This window comes from Chionomys nivalis, chromosome 1 (genome assembly GCF_950005125.1).
Source record: "Chionomys nivalis chromosome 1, mChiNiv1.1, whole genome shotgun sequence".
Taxonomy (NCBI): Eukaryota; Metazoa; Chordata; class Mammalia; order Rodentia; family Cricetidae; genus Chionomys; species Chionomys nivalis.
The window spans coordinates 104,167,522-104,187,459 of NC_080086.1; the positions used below are offsets into that span (position 1 = coordinate 104,167,522).

General features: G+C 42.9%; 1 protein-coding gene across 10 annotated transcripts in view; it reads left to right on the top strand.

Annotated features, from left to right (window-relative positions):
* Kidins220 (kinase D interacting substrate 220) overlaps positions 1-19,938 on the top strand; it is a 95,480-nt gene that overhangs the window by 67,260 nt on the left and 8,282 nt on the right. For 6 of the 10 annotated variants that reach the window (XM_057779594.1, XM_057779576.1, XM_057779568.1 and 3 more), the window contains exons 24-31: positions 587-813; positions 2,690-2,803; positions 3,492-3,548; positions 8,508-8,540; positions 12,499-12,531; positions 15,685-15,816; positions 17,678-17,776; positions 18,780-19,016. In XM_057779594.1, coding sequence (XP_057635577.1) covers positions 587-813; positions 2,690-2,803; positions 3,492-3,548; positions 8,508-8,540; positions 12,499-12,531; positions 15,685-15,816; positions 17,678-17,776; positions 18,780-19,016 — 932 coding nt within the window. The remainder of the gene's footprint in view (positions 1-586; positions 814-2,689; positions 2,804-3,491; positions 3,549-8,507; positions 8,541-12,498; positions 12,532-15,684; positions 15,817-17,677; positions 17,777-18,779; positions 19,017-19,938) is intronic. The other 4 variants (XM_057779536.1, XM_057779544.1, XM_057779552.1 and 1 more) reach the window with 2 other exon arrangements.

Genomic DNA, 19,938 nt, shown 5'->3' on the forward strand with positions numbered 1-19,938 from the left:
GGGATCCAAGGGACAGTAGGGGATAACTTATTGGAGCCTGGGATGAGGCCAGTTAGTGGGTACAGAGGTAGAATTGGGGAGGGGCAGTAATTTTGGACTCTCCTTACACAGTGGGTGACTATAGTTAGCTGTGGTTTAGTGAGTGATAGAAGGGGCCATTTCAAATGGTCTCATCACAGAAAAATAGTGTTTGAGGTGATGAACAGGTTCATTTCCTCAGTTTGAGCATTATGAAATATATGCATCTATTAAGGAAGCATATTGTACCATAAATATGTAGTTATTATAGGACAAAAAAATTCTAAACTCTCCAAGTTCTTTTTCTCAATACCTTTAAAGACTCAAAAAAATGGTGTTTGTTAACTGAAGAAAGAATCAATGTGTAGTAACTTTTCAAATAGTGAAGAAAAACAAAAACCAACCCTTTTATTTACAGCAATTGGCCTTTTTTTGTGGACTATTAAAGATTTCCCATCAACTCATTACTTGCAGTACTGAATGCGTGTTCTTGTTTAGTAGCTGGCAACAAGACTCATCACTAGTGCCCTGTTCTCTTTTGCCTTTTGGGTTATGATGGGATTTTCAGATGTTCGAGCTGCAAGAGAGCAGATCAACATAGGAGGCCTTGCGTATCCCCCGCTTCCTCTGCATGAAGCCCCTCCTCGGCCACCTTCTGGGTACAGTCAGCCTGCATCTGTCTGCTCCTCCTCAGCATCCTTCAACGGGCCGTTCCCAGGCGGGGTCGTGTCCCCTCAACCCCACAGCAGCTATTACAGCGGCATGTCTGGCCCCCAGCATCCCTTCTACAACAGGGTAAGGGGCAGCCCCGCCCGCACCTTTGCTCAAGAGTGTCTTCCAGGAGGCACACAGGCTTTCTGCCTGTGGGCTCTGATATTGGTTTGCAACTGTAATTTGAATTTAAAATAGGAAAGTGTAAGGCTTAAATGTACAGTTGTATGATTTTTTAAACAGAGTCTTGGATTTTGGAATATTCTAGACTGTCAAAGAGTCTGAATCTAAGAATATTGGCTTTTATTTATGTTCTTGATGAGGAAGTAAACACTGTGTTTAGTGGTGACTGCCCTCCATTTTAAAGGGCTCTGTGGTCTTCTTGTTTATAAACAAGGGTTCCTTTGGTGTATTTTGTGTAACAATTTATATTGACATTTATAATAGCAGTGAATTCCTAGAATCATTCATAGTACATATGGGAGGCATACTTCTTGAAGGATCAAATGTTATTGCCAGTTAATACCACATAAGCCATTTTTATAATTTCATTTCAAGTACCTTCAGTCATATGTAGTTCTTAATACACAATTTCCTAACTAAAAATTGAAAGCACAGTTAGCATGGGCACCCAAACAAACTTGAAGGTGCCTGTTCTCACCTAATGACCCGAATCTTGTAATGATGCTAATGATTTCCTGAAGGAAACGGATCATGAACCAGTATATTTTATAGAATTGTACTCTTAAATTCTTCTTTTCTCCCTGGTTAGTCTAAATTCAGGAAAATACAGGAGCTAATGTTCATAGAAGGCAGCTGACTGCATGACTTTATTCCACATGAGTTGGGAAGAAAGAGTTTGGGATAAATGTGGCAAAGAAGGAATTGCAAAATTTGAATTTTTATTTTTTTCTAAATGGCCATATTGGTAATTAGGTTTGCTGTTTATAGAGCCTTAGAAATGTGATTCCGTTTTTCTGTGTAGATGAGGCCGACACAAGAGGAGTCAATAGCATTTAATAGATTTATGCCATGCTCGTTCTCTGTAAAAATTAACTGTGTGGTAGGGGGTGCGGAATACAGATCTGTAGTTACCAGTCTTAACAATCTGTTATAATTTCACATAAGATGGCTCAATCAATACTAATTAAAGGTGTGAAAATAAGTTTATTTGAAAAAAGAATTATGAAACCATCTAGGTTGCATTTAATATCCACTTATTCTAAGAGCAATAATGCAATATGCTTTTAAAGTATTTAATTATTTTTAAGACACTGCATTTTTCTTGTTTTGGTGTTTAGTGTTTCTATTATTATTTAGGGGCTGTGAGTCATGCCATTAAAAGTCATAGTAATTCTCTTAAACTGTCAACAGTAAAGAACAGAGACGCGGCTACCTCGGCACAGTGACGCCTAATGAATCCTCATCTTTATGTTTCTAGTCCATATAGTCTGCTAGGTGAAAGTGGCCGTAAGTAAATGCAGAAGTTCAGTCTCGTGTCGGTAGCGGTCTCCTCACCTTCTAGTGTAGAGCACTCCAGGTGTGCGGTGACACAGCTGAGTTCCAGGCCCCCACGCTCCCACGTGACCAGAACCGTTTGAGTCTTATATAACTTAATTTTTTTGTAAGGCAGAATATTCTAATAACATTCTAGGCTGCTTTAAAGAAAAATTTGTAAGTTAATATGTACAAATCAAGTACACCAAACCTCTTAAAATGTTAAATATAAAGAAAACATGTTTGTGTCAACTCTTAAGGTATAAAACATATCAGATAAACAAAAAAGTGTTCGTCATCGTCTCAACTCTGGTTTGGAGCTTACAGAGTGTGAAGGAGGTTTTTGTTTTGTCACTTGCTTTTAAATTTTGGAGTTGTGTTGGTTGGTTTCACGTGATAAATCTCTTACACTTTGATTTCTGTAATTGTTCATGCCCTTTTTTTGTTACATGTTTTTCCATAGCCATTCTTTGCCCCATACCTTTACACGCCAAGGTATTACCCTGGCGGTTCCCAACATCTCATCTCACGTTCATCAGTAAAAACGAATTTGCCCAGAGATCAGAACAATGGCCTAGTAAGTATATAAAAGGGTAACTAAAATATTAATCTCATAAAAGAACATGGATAGCATTAAAAGCTGTATTTTTTCTTTCTGCAGTAAAAGAGTACAACTTATTTTATAGTTTTCAGCATCAAGCTGCTACTAATCTAAAATGTATATTTTCATTTCTGGTAAATACCTATGAAAGAAGAATGGCTAGCCATTTCAGTGACGAAATGTTGAGTTTTTACAACCAGAGATCTCTGGCTTGTAATGGATTCTTTGCTATGAAAACTTTAAAAACTAGATGTTTTATATCTACTGATTTCTAGTATCTTTTTAAGGACATCTCTATAATATCTCTGTGTGTATATACATTAGACTATGGTTTAGCAGAAAGAGGATGCAGTAAGGGAAAAGTATTTCAGTCTGTGGCAGGGATTTGACAGAATAAGATTGTTTAAACACACTATTGAATATAATTAATCCAAAACAAAATACATCTGTGCCAAATATATTAGGGGTTCCTGATGATAAACTTTAAGTAGCTATAAAAACAAATTCCCTGTTAATATAATTTTAGTTAGATATTGAAGTGGTGGAAGGGGACATCCAGTCACCTAGTGTTTGGTGTTATCTGTGTGTCATTTTAGCATCATGTCGTTCATCTCTGTGTGGCTCATCCTGCCCTGTTCACCCACTCTCCTGTTTATGTTGCTAGGAAGTTATCAAGGAGGATGCTGCTGAGGGGCTTCCTTCACCCACAGACTCCTCGAGGGTAATGGAGTAGTCTTGTGGTGTGGAACTCTAGTGTCTCGTTGCTTCTGTAGCAGCAATGACCATCTTAACGCGATTGGCAGCAGTGCACTAACTCACTGATGGTGTGACTGGCAGTGTAGAGTAGCCGAGTGCTAATAATTACAGCTCATGCATCCATTCCACAGCTAATGTTCCTCCTGCATTTCCCTTCTCAGTGATGTGGGAGGGCTTGTATTCCCCAGCAAGGAAGGATTGTTTCCAGGAGTCACCACAAGTATTGAGCAGTGAAGTTTTCCTTAGTGCTGAGAGTTGTTTTTATCTTTAACTGTTTTTATAAAGCCTTCACTTGGTATTATTCATGTAGGATAGCTTTAAAAGTATTCAAAATCACCTTTGACGCTAGAGAAAGGTGTGAGCTAGATGGTGTAGACCAGCACATCTCTAGTAACTCATTCTTGCTTCTAGGCATCTCCACTGGTGAAGTCTTCATGCAATATCCTTCTTCCTTTCTTTATTCGTGAAAGACCTAGAGCTGGTTCAGCATCTAAAGCAAGTTGTTTAAACCCTTACCCCTTAATACATTAAGATACTGAGTTCTTTAAAAATAAGGACCAACAAAATGTGGAGGAAGGCACTAAAATTATAATTATTCCCAACCTGATGTTTAAAAAGAAATGCCTGTGATTAGCAGTTATAAAATCTTACTTTAGTCAGTCAGTATGCAGTTGAAGAGTTCAGTTTGTGTTTTATGTTCAGAATATGTTATTTCAGGTACATGCAGTCTCTGAAACTATGCTCAAATGCAGTAAGCAGTAGAGAGTTGCAGGCTGAAGTTACTCATCCTAAGCTTATCAAGAATGTTTAGGGTAAACATGCATTTGAGCAGGTAATAGATTTTTTTAACCTTAATTTTCTTTGAGTTAATCCTATTAAGAGAAAAAAGGGAACCATTTTGTTGTTTTATTGAGGAGTTGATGATTCTTAAGTCTTTAACATTAGCTGAAGTGTTTGAGCAACTTTGGTTATCCACCAATGACAGACCTACTGAGTCACAGCCATTCTTTTGGATACTTAAGGATGCTGTGGTCCATGAAGCATCATCACTGTATGTAAAGTGACTTTTAATTAGTCAGGGAGCCTTTCTTATAGGGATTCATGTGTGTGGTTCAGTCCTAGGGACTAAAGTTTCTCAGTGAATTTCTGATGGAAATCAGATACTGTGAAGGATTTCATGACTTCAGTGGCACAGAGATGCTGAGACAGCCAGGGCAGAAGTATAAGCAAGCACTTGTAATTAAAAGGTGCGGTAACTTATTGTCTCTGGGTTCAGAAAGGAGAGCCTTAGACAAGGTTTGGAATGAGTTTTTCTGAGGAAGGGGAATGATGCAGTTCCCGAGCCATGTTTAGGAACTCAGTAACAAGACATGAAGGCATCTCACCTAGAGCAGTGTCTGTGTGTGTCAGTAAGATAACACACTTCATGTTCTCTCACACTAAAAGGTAGTTTGTAGCTGGTCAAGTGTTAACAGATGCTCATCATGCTTCCTGTGTTTGTAAGAAACTAACAGTGGCAATAGTTTGTAAAGTGTGTTTTGTAGAGGACTAAGCAAAGCACCTCAACATTTCTTCAAAGCCTGTGAAAGCAGTGGTGGAATGACGAACCTGCCTGTCTTAGTCAGTGTTTTGTTACTGTGAAGAGACACTGTTACCATGGCAACATTTATAAAGGAAAACATTTAATTGGGGTGACTTGCACTTTCAGAGGGTTAGTCCATGATCTTCATGGTGGGAAGCATGGTTGTGTGTAAGCAGACATGGTGCTGGAGAAGGAGCCAAGAGTGCTACATCTGTATCTGCAGGCAGCAGAAAGAGAGAGACACTGGGCCTGACTTGAGCATTTGAAACCTCAAAACCCATCCCCAGTGACACACTTCTGCCAACAATGCCACACCTACTCCAACAAGGCCACTCCTCCTAATAGTGTTATTCCCTGGTGACCAGGCATTCAAATCTATTAGCTGATGGGGGCCATTCATAGCATACCACCACACTGCCAGACACAGGTGCCATGGGTGCTAGCTGGATCAGCAGCCTATGGGAGAATAAGTGGTCCCTCTATACTCGAGGCTACCTCGTCCTAACTGGGACAATAGAGCTGTGTGGCCAGGATCCCCTTCATAGACCTGATGAGAAAGACCACTTATAGATGAGCCAGGAGCTGCACCAACCTTTCAGAACAAATTGTGGTGTTATTACAGGCAGGATAACATAGAGGGAAAGTGAGGTCAAAAAGTTAACCAACTATGGCCTTTGCAAAATATAGGTGAGCTCATCTGTTTTTACCTCAAGGAATTTCTGATAAACCAAATGTTTGTAAAAATAATAAGTTTTCCCACATTAACATTACAGAGATTATAGTCTACAAAGTCCAGTCAAAGATTAGCAAGTAAATTAAAATATTTGAGTGTTTCACAAAGTAGGGGCTTGAAATATAAACCCCTGTAGTGGTTTGGCTCCCTGTAATTTTATGAGAAAACATGCATGCCAGATCTTGTGAAAGTGAAGATAATATTAGACCTGAGATGTGCTCTCAGAGGACTAGAGTTAGAAAGTCATCGAAGGGAGAGAAATCCCTTTTCATTATTGAAGCTTTAATCTATACCTCATTTCATAAAGGCAGGGAGAGCAGCCCCTGGGCCGGCTCTAGCTCTCCCTCCCCCCCCCCCCCGCCTCCTGAAGCTTCTCTGGGCACAACTGGTATCTTGGGGACTGGTTCAGCCTCCATGGCCCAGGTGAAATGTGTGGGGCTTACACCAGGTCACAGGAGCAGGGTGTACGTAAGGAGCCAGAACGCTCCGAGCCCCTGCTCCTGACTTCCCCACCTTTGGAGTTAAATAGATCTGTGATGCAGTCCTGCCCTTGCACAAGCTACTCTGATTCTGTGCTTTACAGTCTTGAAAAGGCAGGCCAATTTCTTTGGTTTGATTTGGGAATTACTAAATAGTAGCATATTTAAGTACATTATTACTTACTAAGAATATCCCAGAGCCTTAAAGACTCAGAACTCAAACTGCTTCGAGTTAGGTGTTTGTTGGCTAATAGTTGACAGCAGTGTGTACATCTGCAGCCAGTTTAGATTAACCCAGGTGTTTTCTTTACTGATGTTTCTTGGGCATGAGAGGTATTATTTATAGGAATTTTGAGGTTATAAATATGACCGTGACTCTCTTAAGGATAGGGGTGTGACCTGGGAATCACACCTTAGGCAGTCCTGTGAACATGGAGTACACCCACACAAACTAAAGCAACTACACAGTCAGTAGATGGAGTATTATCATGGGACCTCCATTAATATACAGTCTTAAGTTGACTCAAGTGTTGTGTGGTGCATGACTGTGTTTGGGAACTTGTAGTTTTTCTGGAAGATTTCACTTGGTGCCTTTACCTTTTCTCAGAGTTTTCACCAAAGTGTCCATTGGCCTCAACACAGGTTTGCACTGATGGCTCCACTGAGATGAGAGCTGCTTTGAGAAAAGAAGATTTACAAAATTCACAAAACACCCTTACAAACCACATAGTCTAGACATACTGAAAAGAAAAGAAAAAAAATGGGTTTGTCATGAATGCATGTAATGTGTAATAAAAGTATTTTTTTTACTAACATATAAAAATAAATTCTAGGGGGCTGAAAAGATGGCTCAGCGGTTAAGAGCACTGGCTGCTCTTCTAGAGGACCTGAGTTCAATTCCCAGCAACCACATGCTGGCTCACAACCATCTATAATAGGATCTAATGGCCTCTTCTGGCCTGCAGAGCACTCATACAGAAAATATAAATAAATTTAAAAATAAATTCTAAATAATTAAAATTTATCCAAGTTTATGAACTTGACAGTGTTCAAGACAGTGCACGGCACACTACAGTGAGAAGCGTAGATGCATCTGAGGTGCAGTGTGGGTCCTGCTGCTGCAGCCGTGTCCTGCTGCTGCCGTGAGAAGGTCAAGTGTCGCAAGAGTCAGCTTGAAACGCTGTGGGAGTGTGGGTTTGTCTCTCCAGGAAACTGTACCCAAGGTAACCGGACACTGTGTATAAGACATGCGAAAGAGGGACTGACCTACTGCTCTCAGGAGGCATATGTTCAGAAGCAGGCCACTAGCAAGAGTTTAGGGAGCCAAAGGCTCTTCCCAGGTTTGTGGCTCTTTTAGGAAGTTGGTACCCTAACTCCACATGGCCTAGAAGTCAGCTGTAGTGGCATGGTGAGCCTTCTGTTCCCCTAATGGAAGGAAGGGCTCCTTATGGAGGGGCTGCCTTGGGTTAGGTCTCCTGGGTGGCATTTTGTTAGCGATTCAAACCTGCTCTGCATAGCAGCTGTGAGTTTGCCGCTCCTGGTGAGAACTACCTTTCATTGGCAGACATTTTACCCCCAAAGGAAGGAATATCGTAGCATTTCTTCCTCCTCCTGTTTTCCTTACTGCTGGCTGACACTGAGTGAGCACTTGCTGACCCACCATATAGTCATTGAGTATGTGACGGCCCTATCTGGTGGGATAGAGCAGGAGGCAAAAATGGAAGGCATCCTGCACTCACAGCCTGTGGATTCCCAGGCCACCAAGGGATCACCAGTGTCTGCCTTTCTTGGCCTCTAGGAGATCACTTCTATACATTGTTGAAAAGACATGACAGATTTAGTATCAAGTGTAATTGAAAAAAAATTCAAGAATTACATAGGCAACATTAAAACAATTTCACACTTTCCAGTGTGTTCTTACCATTAGGTTTAGAGATTGAAGACAATGTTGATTTAATAATGTCATTTCAAATGAATATTAGAGCTTTTGCTAAATGGGCCCCAGCTCATGGAGTAAAGTGTGAGAAGCCAGAGGTTCCTGGAGGTACTTTATTTCCACCACGGCTTTAGGGCTTGCCAGCTGTGTTCAAGGCTACTGTGTCCGAACCAAGCTGTCTCTTGTTTGCTCAGGAGAAGAGCTGGATGAGAAAGCTGCAGATGCGGGTAAGGAATCGGGCATGGTAGGCATTCTTTAGACTGTGTGTACCACAGGTGCCCACCCCCTCAGAGACTGTGTGTACCACAGGTGCCCACCCACCTCAGAGACTGTGTGTACCACAGGTACCCACCATCCTCAGAGACTGTGTGTATCACAGGTGCCCACCCCCCTCAGAGACTGTGTGTACCACAGGTGCCCACCCCCCCTCAGAGACTATGCGTACCACAGGTACCCACCGTCCTCAGAGACTGTGTGTACCACAGGTGCCCACCCCCCCTCAGAGACTATGCGTACCACAGGTACCCACCATCCTCAGAGACTGTGTGTACCACAGGTGCCTACCCCCCTCAGAGACTGTGTGTACCACAGGTACCCACCGTCCTCAGAGACTGTGTGTACCACAGGTGCCCACCCCCCTCAGAGACTGTGTGTACCACAGGTGCCCACCATCCTCAGAGACTATGCGTACCACAGGTACCCACCGTCCTCAGAGACTGTGTGTACCACAGGTACCCACCCCCCTCAGAGACTGTGTGTACCACAGGTGCCCACCCCCCTCAGAGACTGTGTGTACCACAGGTACCTACCATCCTCAGAGACTGTGTGTACCACAGGTGCCCACCACCCTCAGAGACTGTGTGTACCACAGGTGCCCACCATCCTCAGAGACTGTGTGTACCACAGGTACCCACCCCCCTCAGAGACTGTGTGTACCACAGGTGCCCACCCCCCTCAGAGACTGTGTGTACCACAGGTACCTACCATCCTCAGAGACTGTGTGTACCACAGGTGCCCACCCCCCTCAGAGACTGTGTGTACCACAGGTGCCCACCATCCTCAGAGACTGTGTGTACCACAGGTACCCACCCCCCTCAGAGACTGTGTGTACCACAGGTACCCACCATCCTCAGAGACTGTGCGTACCACAGGTGCCCACCCCCTCAGAGACTGTGTGTACCACAGGTGCCCACGCCCCTCAGAGACTGTGTGTACCACAGGTACCCACCATCCTCAGAGACTGTGTGTACCACAGGTGCCCATCCCCCTCAGAGACTGTGTGTACCTCAGGTGCCCACCATCCTCAGAGACTGTGTGTACCACAGGTACCCACCATCCTCAGAGACTGTGTGTACCACAGGTACCCACCATCCTCAGAGACTGTGCGTACCACAGGTGCCCACCCCCTCAGAGACTGTGTGTACCACAGGTGCCTACCCCCCTCAGAGACTGTGTGTACTACAGGTACCTACCATCCTCAGAGACTGTGTGTACCACAGGTACCTACCATCCTCAGAGACTGTGTGTACCACAGGTGCCCACCCCCCTCAGAGACTGTGTGTACCACAGGTACCCACCGTCCTCAGAGACTGTGTGTACCACAGGTACCCACCGTCCTCAGAGACTGTGTGTACCACAGGTACCTACCGTCCTCAGAGACTGTGTGTACCACAGGTACCTACCATCCTCAGAGACTGTGTGTACCACAGGTGCCCACCCCCCCTCAGAGACTGTGTGTATCACAGGTGCCCACCCCCCTCAGAGACTGTGTACCACAGGTACCCACCATCCTCAGAGACTGTGCGTACCACAGGTGCCTACCCCCCTCAGAGACTGTGTGTACCACAGGTGCCCACGCCCCTCAGAGACTGTGCGTACCACAGGTGCCCACGCCCCTCAGAGACTGTGTGTACCACAGGTGCCCACCCCCCTCAGAGACTGTGTGTACCACAGGTACCTACCATCCTCAGAGACTGTGTGTACCACAGGTGCCCACCCCCCTCAGAGACTGTGTGTACCACAGGTGCCCACCATCCTCAGAGACTGTGTGTACCACAGGTACCCACCCCCCTCAGAGACTGTGTGTACCACAGGTGCCCACCCCCCTCAGAGACTGTGTGTACCACAGGTACCTACCATCCTCAGAGACTGTGTGTACCACAGGTGCCCACCCCCCTCAGAGACTGTGTGTACCACAGGTGCCCATCATCCTCAGAGACTGTGTGTACCACAGGTACCCACCGTCCTCAGAGACTGTGTGTACCACAGGTACCTACCGTCCTCAGAGACTGTGTGTACCACAGGTGCCCACCCCCCTCAGAGACTGTGTGTATCACAGGTGCCCACCCCCCTCAGAGACTGTGTACCACAGGTACCCACCATCCTCAGAGACTGTGCGTACCACAGGTGCCTACCCCCCTCAGAGACTGTGTGTACCACAGGTGCCCACGCCCCTCAGAGACTGTGCGTACCACAGGTGCCCACGCCCCTCAGAGACTGTGCGTACCACAGGTGCCCACGCCCCTCAGAGACTGCCTGCAGTAGTGTCGACCAGCTGAATATTATGCACCCTTTTAACAGTACTTAAGAAGTGGATTTTCATTATTTTTTTTGAATCAGAAGGAAATGCTAGTTTTCCCCCTTTTATTAAATATAACCCAAATTGTATTTTCTTTCTGCATGGAATTCTTTAAGCCATATTTCAGTTAATTTTTTTCTCTAAATTTCAAGTAAATGGAGTGAAATATTTCATAGATGGTCCTACAGTAATATTGAAGTCCTAGGTATAGTTAAAAAGGTTAAAAAGCAAGGACTGAAGGGATGGATCAGTGGTTGAGAGTACTGACTGCTCTCATACCCAGGTCGAGTTCCAGCCAGTACCACACAGCTGCTCACCTCCTATAGATGAGTCCAGTCCCAGGGATCCACCACCCTCTTCTGGCCTCCATGGGCACTGCAAACATATGATATCCATATATATATATACATAAATAAATAAAATGTAAAATATTTTTAAGTTAAAAAGCAGGCAAACATGTTAGTGTTTTTTTTTTCTTTTTACTTAAAGTGTTAAGCTTTATCTATCATCTTTGACAGGACTATTTCTCCAGCCACGTGAAGAGTTAGTTACCTAGTGATCAAAATAACATAACACAGGAGGAAGAAGAGCCAAGTTTCATTTCCAGCTAATTAACAGTTTCTAATTGCATTTCTTGTTTGGGGGAACCTTAGAGTAGACCATCATTGCCCTGACTGGTCTGATACCTGTGCACATCCCTATGGAGATGTGCATATAGAGCACCTTCTAAAAGCTTACTTGTAGTAGGTAGAAGAGGTCCCCTGTGGACTCCAGATACTGACCGTGTTCAAAGACCGATGTCTGAGGGAAGGCTAGCAGAGCCTTGCTCTTGCTCACTAAAACAGCGTGGTCAGTTACTTTGTTTAAATTTATCAGTCATCTGTGGATGGCTTTAAGCTTTTAAAAATATAGCTCACTCCAGCACTCGGGAGGCAGAGGCAGGCAGATCTCTGGGAGTTCGAGGCCAGCCTGGTCTACAAGAGCTAGTTCCAGGACAGGAACCAAAGCTACAGAGAAACCCTGTCTCGAAAAAACCTATATATATATATATATCTCACTGATTTTTAAGTTCATAAGAATAAGTAAGAGCAATGTTTATTTTCTTCGAAATAGAGTTCTTAGTTTTTTTTTCTTTTTTACATTCCTGATTTGTTGGGCTGTAAGTTTCAAGACATCTTTTGAACAGACAATTGAGGCTTCTGTTAGGATCAACACTCATATTTAATGGTGTATTTCTGAACAATAACTGTCCTTTGAGGTAGTCTAAATAATTAAACCTTATAAATTTTTGACAGTTTTAAGCTTATATGTTGGAAGAATATGGGAAATGTGATTTACCTAGTTTTCTTGTTTAATGTGTGATGCATGATTTATTCTTTTAATGGAAAAATAAGTTTTAATAGTGCAACTTTAAACTTTCTAAATATCTACTAATGCCATAAAACTGGTTTTTGTATGTTTCTCACTCAGTGCTGCTGATACCAAAGTTTGTTCAGAGTGGAGGGAAATGAGAGGCTTGGTGTGGGCTGTTTCTGTGTGCAGTGCGTGTGCTTTGATGGTGTGTTTCACGTTCATGGCCTTCACTCTGTTTCCTTCCTTCCTTAAAGCCGTGTGACTCTGGGTTTAACAGACAGAGACAGGTACAGAAACTCCTGTGACATCTCACTTACCTTAGCAGGCTGTTAGACAGTCATCGGCTACTTCATGCTGGGCTGTTTGTAGATCTCTGTGCATTCTGTGTCTTGGATTCATTTCTGTAGTTGCTTTCAGCCTCTGCATGGCAGTCACTGCGACTAATCAGTTTTCAGCTTATTTAATAAATTGACTGAAGATGTGATATCAGAGTATACTGTTAACCTACTGACACCAGAAAGCAAAACCGCCACCTCAGGTAACCATTGTTTTCATAGCTTTGCTTTGAACTGGAGAAACTCTGATGAAGGTGCATTTTCAACATCTAATAGTTTAAGCAAGCTAATGTGTGCTACGTTGAGTTTTCCAAATAAGAAAGATAAATAAATAAATTCTGATTTAGAAAACCAGTCTGCTGGTTGATCTGTTCTGCATTACACAGATGGATTTCAAATGAGAATGCACTGTAAACGTTGAAGGACTAGCATTTGGGTTCCTTGTTTCCTCTCAAAATAATATACTTGGTTTCTACTAAGAATTTGGCAACTTAATAAAATTTTTATATTTATCTTACTTTTGTGATATCTCCATTCAAAATTTATTATTTTGGTTATAAAAGTCATTTGATTTAAAAGTAATTTAACTATATATTATTACTTTATGAGAAACTTGGAAAATGATTAACATTTATCCTTCCTTCAAAAAAACTATTGCTACACATGGTTTTCAAATTAATAACTTATCAGTTGGTAAAGACCAACTTAGAAATAGGAGTCAGGCATGGTCTTAACTCCTTGGTGGAGGTGTCCTCTGCTAGGTGTCAATACTTGACAGCTTTCCTTTTCCCAACTAATAAATTCTTGGGGTAGATTTTCAAAACTGCCATATTCTGTTGAACTTGCTTGGCTTTCACCCATTAATTGATGGCTGTCAATGGAGTTTATTATAATACAGCTACTGCAGCAATGGTGGTTGCTTAGTGGGGATTTTGTTTCTCTCTGCCTTACGGAATTCCATAAGGAGAAGTTGTCTTTTCCTCCCAATTCACTTAGTTAAGTATTAATCTTTAAGGCCAGGAGTGGTGGCATATCCCTTTAGTCCCAGCACTTGAGTGGCAGAGGTCAGCCATCTCTATGAGTACAAGGCCAGCCTGATGTACATAGTTCCAAGACAGCCAGGGCTACATAGAGAGTTCTTTTTTTTTTCATAGAGTATTCTTACATCAAAACAAAAACTAATTTAGTCTTCTCAGTATGAATTCATGGATTTTTCCTATGAACTATAATCTATCATAATCTATTATTGATGAAATTCTACTTTTGTGATTTTTAAACAGAAAAGAAAGTAAGCCAATATAAATATATTGAGAACAAGGACCCAAGTTAAAGGATTGGAGAACATTTAAAAGATCAGTCTTTTTCACCAGTAAAAGGAAGTGACATGTGACAAGATGAATGAGCCTTAAAACAACATGCTGAGTTAGAGTCAGAGAGGGAAGGACACATGTTGTACGGTTCCATTTATATAAAGTGTCTAAAACAGACATTTCAAACCCAGAGGTGGAAACTAACTGATTGATTGCCAGGGACTAGGGTGGTGTTGAAAGACAGCGGAGAGACTACTAATGGGAACAGGAGTTTGTTTCTTTTGAAGGCGATGGCTCACAAACCATCATATAAATATGTAAATATCTATGTAAATAAAGTTAAAGTCATCAAATTAGTCAATTAATGTGGGTGTTTCATGGCACATGAAGAGGAAATCAGCATGGTATTTAAAATTCACATATTGATAGTGCATAGTGAACACGGAACACTGACTGACTTACCAGGCAGAAAAGGGCCGTGTACAAAGATATGAAAATTCAAGTATGAAAAGACTAGTCTTTTGCTGTTAATATTTTAAAGGTAGTGCAACTTTGGACCATGTAAGATATGATGCATTTTATAGTTAAATAAAAGCAAACTACAAATGAGTATATTTGATGCAGTTTGCTCCGGGTCATCCGTTTCTAAACTCTGATGTACCTGTTTTGCTTTTGTAAGCTAGGTAGAGCCTTGACTCATGAAGTTGCTGCTCCTGCTGTCTGAGTTCCATCTGTCACATGCACACATGCATGCATGCACGTGCACACACACAATAGATGTCCGTGTATTTCTCAGGTAGTACAATTATTTATGTTTTCACACTACAGATAAGGTTTGACTGTATCTAACAGGCATTTTTAAACTATTGGATAGTCTACTGTTTCTTGACACTGGTAAAAGAGTCAGTAGAACATTTATTGAAACATTTATTTACCTTTCCCTGCCTGACTGTCCTAGAACTTGCTATGTAGGTTATGCTGGCGTTGAACTAGGAGAGATCCACTTGCCTCTGCTTCCTGAGTGCTAGGATTAAAGGTGTGTGTCACCACTCCCAGCCAAATTTATATTCCCTTAAGGAGGTGATAAGTCCTATTTCTCATATGAATTAATTGAATTATTGAAGGGTAAACAGGGCAGATCAGAATGCCATCACCTTTATTGCATTTTCTGTATTGTGGCTTTTCTCATCAGGACTATAGCTTCCAGAACCCTTTTTTAGAAATAGTTGGAGCAAAGAAAACAGTACATTTATATAAAACCTGATCAGCTACACTTCGGTCCTAGTCCACCACTCCCTAGATTCTGGAAGCCTGACTATCAAGGCAGTGCATAGAGTGTTTTTAAGGTTACTTAATTATTTGATATAAGCACTTAAAAATTATTCTTAGATGTTTCTTTTGTATTCTATAAGTGTCTTCTTCTCTCCTCCTCCTCCTCCTCCTCCTCCTCCTCCTCCTCCTCCTCCTCCTCCTCCTCCTCCTCCTCCTCAAGTTCTCTCCCTTTATTTCTCAAAGTTAAGTATAATCATGAGGACTAGATGTAGCCTGGTCCACAGGATGACTATCTGAGAAAAGTGGTTTGGGTCAAGCTGTCTTTCCCATAGTAAATGCTATTCATTACATGTCATAGTAGCTGAGTCTACTTATTAAGGGCATTTTCTTAAATTCTATATGCACTGGCTGTGTGTTTTGTTTTCTTTTATTTCAGCAGAATAACTTAATGAATTTTTCTGTCACGTGACCTCACACACTCCATATTAACACTACTCATCTGTATTTCCCTTGGCTTACCTAGGGGTCAGCCTCCACCACAAACACAGGGCTGCTGCTGAGCTCCATGACTGTGGATATCGTTTCTGAAAAGTTGAGGCAAATAGAAGGGCTGGACCAGACCATGTTGTCTCAGTATTGCGCAACAATCAAAAAGGTGACGTGTATGTTTCCATATTACCTAGAGAAAGGCCTGTGAGAGCAGAAGACAGGCCACATGCTGGGCAGCACATCTTCACACCGAGCCACTACATGCGACACCTCTAAGTGAAATGGGTGCTTCCTATTTCGGGTCCTACAATTGCTCTTTTTTTCTTTTTTTTTGGTTTTTTCGAGACAGGGTTTCTCTGTGGTTTTGGAGCCTGTCCTGGAACTAGCTCTTGTAGACCAGGCTGGTCTCGAACTCACAGAGATCCGCCTGCCTCTGCCTCCCAAGTGCTGGGATTAAAGGCGTGCGCCACCACCGCCCGGCTGCTCTTTTTTTCTAATTCTCTAAGTAGATTAAAGAAAGAGTAGCTGACTAGCAGTGCTGTCTCACATGGTCTAATATAGGGGAATAGAATGGCACAATGAGCATACAGCTCATTCACTGTGGAGCAGAGAGCCTGGGGAGCTCCTTGGGATGCCCACTAGCTTCAGCTGCCACATAGTATGCGGTTCTAACACAGAATCTCTGGAACAGGAAGCTTTCTGAGCATGAAGATCAGTGTAGGTTCACTGTCGGGCCTGTTGAGCTGGACTTTGTGCTGGGTGCTCAGTGAGGAAAGTCCGAAGGCATATCCCTCTGTAAGTGGGGTCACTGTGCTCAGAAGTGGTGTTAGCTCCAGGCGTTCTGGGGAAGGATACCCACCCTGCAGTATGTGCTTGTGTGGCTTCAAAGTAATCACAGAGTAGAGTTCATTTCCTACAAAAAGTCATTTTTTTATCATGTGAGAGTTATGGTTGTATTATGTTTGAAGAATCACGTAGGGTTGGGCTTGCAAGGCTGGTGCATTCGTGAAGGTTCTTTTCTTCCATGTCTTATAGCTCCAGAGTCACCCTAAACTGGACAGTATGTCTGGAGGTGCAGTGAAGACATTGCCTACATAAAGTTAATCGCATCCAGTTGCAGATTTTTCTTCTAGCCTAAGATTTCATATCACGGTTATTGAAGTAGAACATTGTTAGCAAGCTGCTTGTGCATTTAATAAATTACATGCATTTATAGACACCATGTGACTGATCTTAGCCCACATGTGGTCAGAAGTACTCAACACATGCCAGTTTTCTTACAGAGCAAATCCATGCCTCTGTCTGAGTCAGTACCTCCTTCACACACACAGACCCTGCTCCTGCAGGCACATGCTTAGTGTCAGGAGTCTGCTCTCAGTCTCCATGGACGGGCTCTGGATGCTCATTCCTTTGGAAGTAACCTGGAAATGAAACATCCAACCCATCCCAATGTAAATGCTACCTCATTTTACCAGTTAGTAGCCAGGATTTTTCCCACATAAAATCAGAAGGCCACTCTTGAATTATGCTAGTGTTTCTCATTTAAGTGCAGCTAGAATTACAGGGCCCCCAAAATTGAAAGCCTACAGTAAGTTTAATAAACTGGGAAGTTAGAGTCTGAGCATTCTTTATGTATTGTAAGTGGTGAATCAGCTTGTTAGATACACTTCATTTAGATCTTGGTTGGCAACTAACACACTCACAGGGTAGAAATCATTCTTCCTCCCAGCCCCAACCCTGTGTTCATGTTAATATTTTCTCAGATTCAAAAAGCAAAGTTAGGTGGGTTTGTTGCTGCCCAGTACAGAGCAGATGGAAGCATTTGAGAGGCTGGTTGGTCCTGAAGTGTGCTTTGTTTCTCTGAAATGCTTGACACTTAGGAAAATGTCAAGTGGTTTGTGTGGCCGAGGTGAGGCTCACTGTATTGCATGGAGAGTGATGGCCACTCTGAGTGCAGCCTCTCTGAAGCAGACTTGAAACCACCAGGAATTCAGAATGCTTTTGATTTTGTTTTTGTTTTCACTCAGGCAAACATAAATGGCCGGGTATTGGCTCAGTGCAGTGTTGATGAGCTGAAGAAAGAGATGAATATGAACTTTGGAGACTGGCATCTTTTCAGAAGCATGGTGAGGTTTTACGGCTTTATCAGAGCACTGTATTACATTATGTAAAGTTGTCTGCAACACTGTACAAACCCGGAACTAAGGAGTGCTGGCCCAAGCCGATAATTTTCCGTATTCATTTAAAAACTGTTTGCATTTGGTGTGTGTAACTTGTCTTTTTCTTTTTTCCTTTCTTTCTTTCTTTCTTTCTTTCTTTCTTTCTTTCTTTCTTTCTTTCTTTCTTATTTTTTTTTTTTTTGAGTTTTACACGTCTATTCTGTCCAGTGTTATGGAGAATAGTTAGAGATAATTTCACCAGTTTTCTGTGCTTTTGGTTTTTTTTGTTTTTGTTTTTCAACACAGGGTTTCTCTGTAGCTTTGGAACCTGTCCTGGAACTAGTTCTTGTAGACCAGGCTGACCTCGAACTCACAGAGATCCACCTGCTTTTATTTGACAAAAATGCTCTCCTTGACCAATTCCTGGCGGGTTGCTCTGAGCCCTCCAGGCCTCAACCTTCACCGTCTGTCCTTGTCTATTGCTCTGTGCCAGCAGCAATACACACGAGCCACTTTGGAAAGAGCCCTACCTTCAACATAAGATCACCCTGGCGCTCCTCAGGTTCCTTCTTGTCCCTCATCTTCAAGAATCTTGCCATATTGGTTTACCCAGAATCCTTTGAAAACTAGCCTTCCTGACCTCCCGCCCACTGGCTCTGAGCACCCACTCTTTGCTGTCTTTGGAGGAGAGTGGTTTCTATCCTTAGGTCTCGACCCGGTATATAGTTCTTGCTGCTCTCCGCTCTGACTCTGGCTTCCTTTCACACACTCCAGTTGAGTTTTGTTTTTCCCTAAGTTTTAACATTTGTAAACTAAAATGCTGATACTTCCTAACATTATTAATAGGACTAAGGTAAGGTTGCAGTGCCAAGTGTCTTCTGGACCCTGTTGTGGTAACTGGGCACTGCTTTAACTCTGAAGCCTCTGTCATGTGGTTTGACAATGCAGATGATATTCATCTTTTGTTAAGGTTTTGGAAATGAGGAGTATGGAAAACCAGGTAGTCCCTGAAGACCCACGCTTTCTCAATGAGAACTCCAGCGCCCCAGTTCCTCATGGGGAGTCTGCTCGCCGTGCTTCTCACAGTGAACTGCCTCACACGGAGCTTTCCAACCAGACTCCCTACACCCTGAACTTCAGCTTTGAAGAACTGAACACACTTGGCCTAGAAGAGGGAGCCCCACGGCATAGTAATCTGAGTTGGCAGGTATTTATTTTATGCCATTTTTCATATGATTGGAGAATAATGCAAATGTGCTGGTATATTAGACGCTCGTTTAGAGAGTGCTGACTGAGAACCCAGCTGGGCAAGAAGAAGGGATGTCTACTTAAGGGCTTGGTTTTTATCTGCAGGGGAAGAATTGGTAAAGCACAGGGGAAAGTTAGGTTATTTAGAAATCGACAGAAATGGTGAAAACAGTCAAAAAAGAATGTAGAGTGAGAATGGTGCACCTTTAATCCCAGAATTCCGGAGGCAGAGGCAGGAGGATCTCTGTGAGTTCAAGGCCAGTGCTGTCTATACAGACTGAGAATGGGGCTGTATTAGGATGGTTGCAAATTTCCCTTTCTTTTGGTATTCTCTTTTGAGATTCAGTGACCATCAACCAGAGTACATCTGTGTAGGAAATGGCTGCTATACATGGAGACCATTGGTCTGGTTTCCCTTTGTGCACAGGGACACACCACACTTGCTCTTTCATGCTGCTCAGGCTGGGCTTCAGCCCCTGGACTCAAGTGAATCTCCTGCCTCAGCATCTTGAGTGCTGGGACCACAGACCTCCACCCCGTGTGGGTTGCCCCACGCGTGCTCTCTGTGGAGACACTCGTACACAGGGCGAGCATCAGGAGCCGAAGTGCAAGTGAGTGATGTGCGAAGGGTAAGGGGGGACTAGAAGACAGTAAGCTCCGCAGACAGAGCAGGGCACAGGAGACCAGTGAGCGAGGCAAAGTCAGGAGCTCCAGGAAGCTCTGTCTGGGCAGTGTGGGAAGGGCAGTGCTGGCTGCTGCTCCTGGAGAGGGCTTTTATCTGACAGTGACAGTGTTTTTTCTTTTTCTCTATTCAATCTTCATTAAATGGAGAAGCCATTTTATTAATGAATACTGACCACCACAAGAATTACTTTACAATG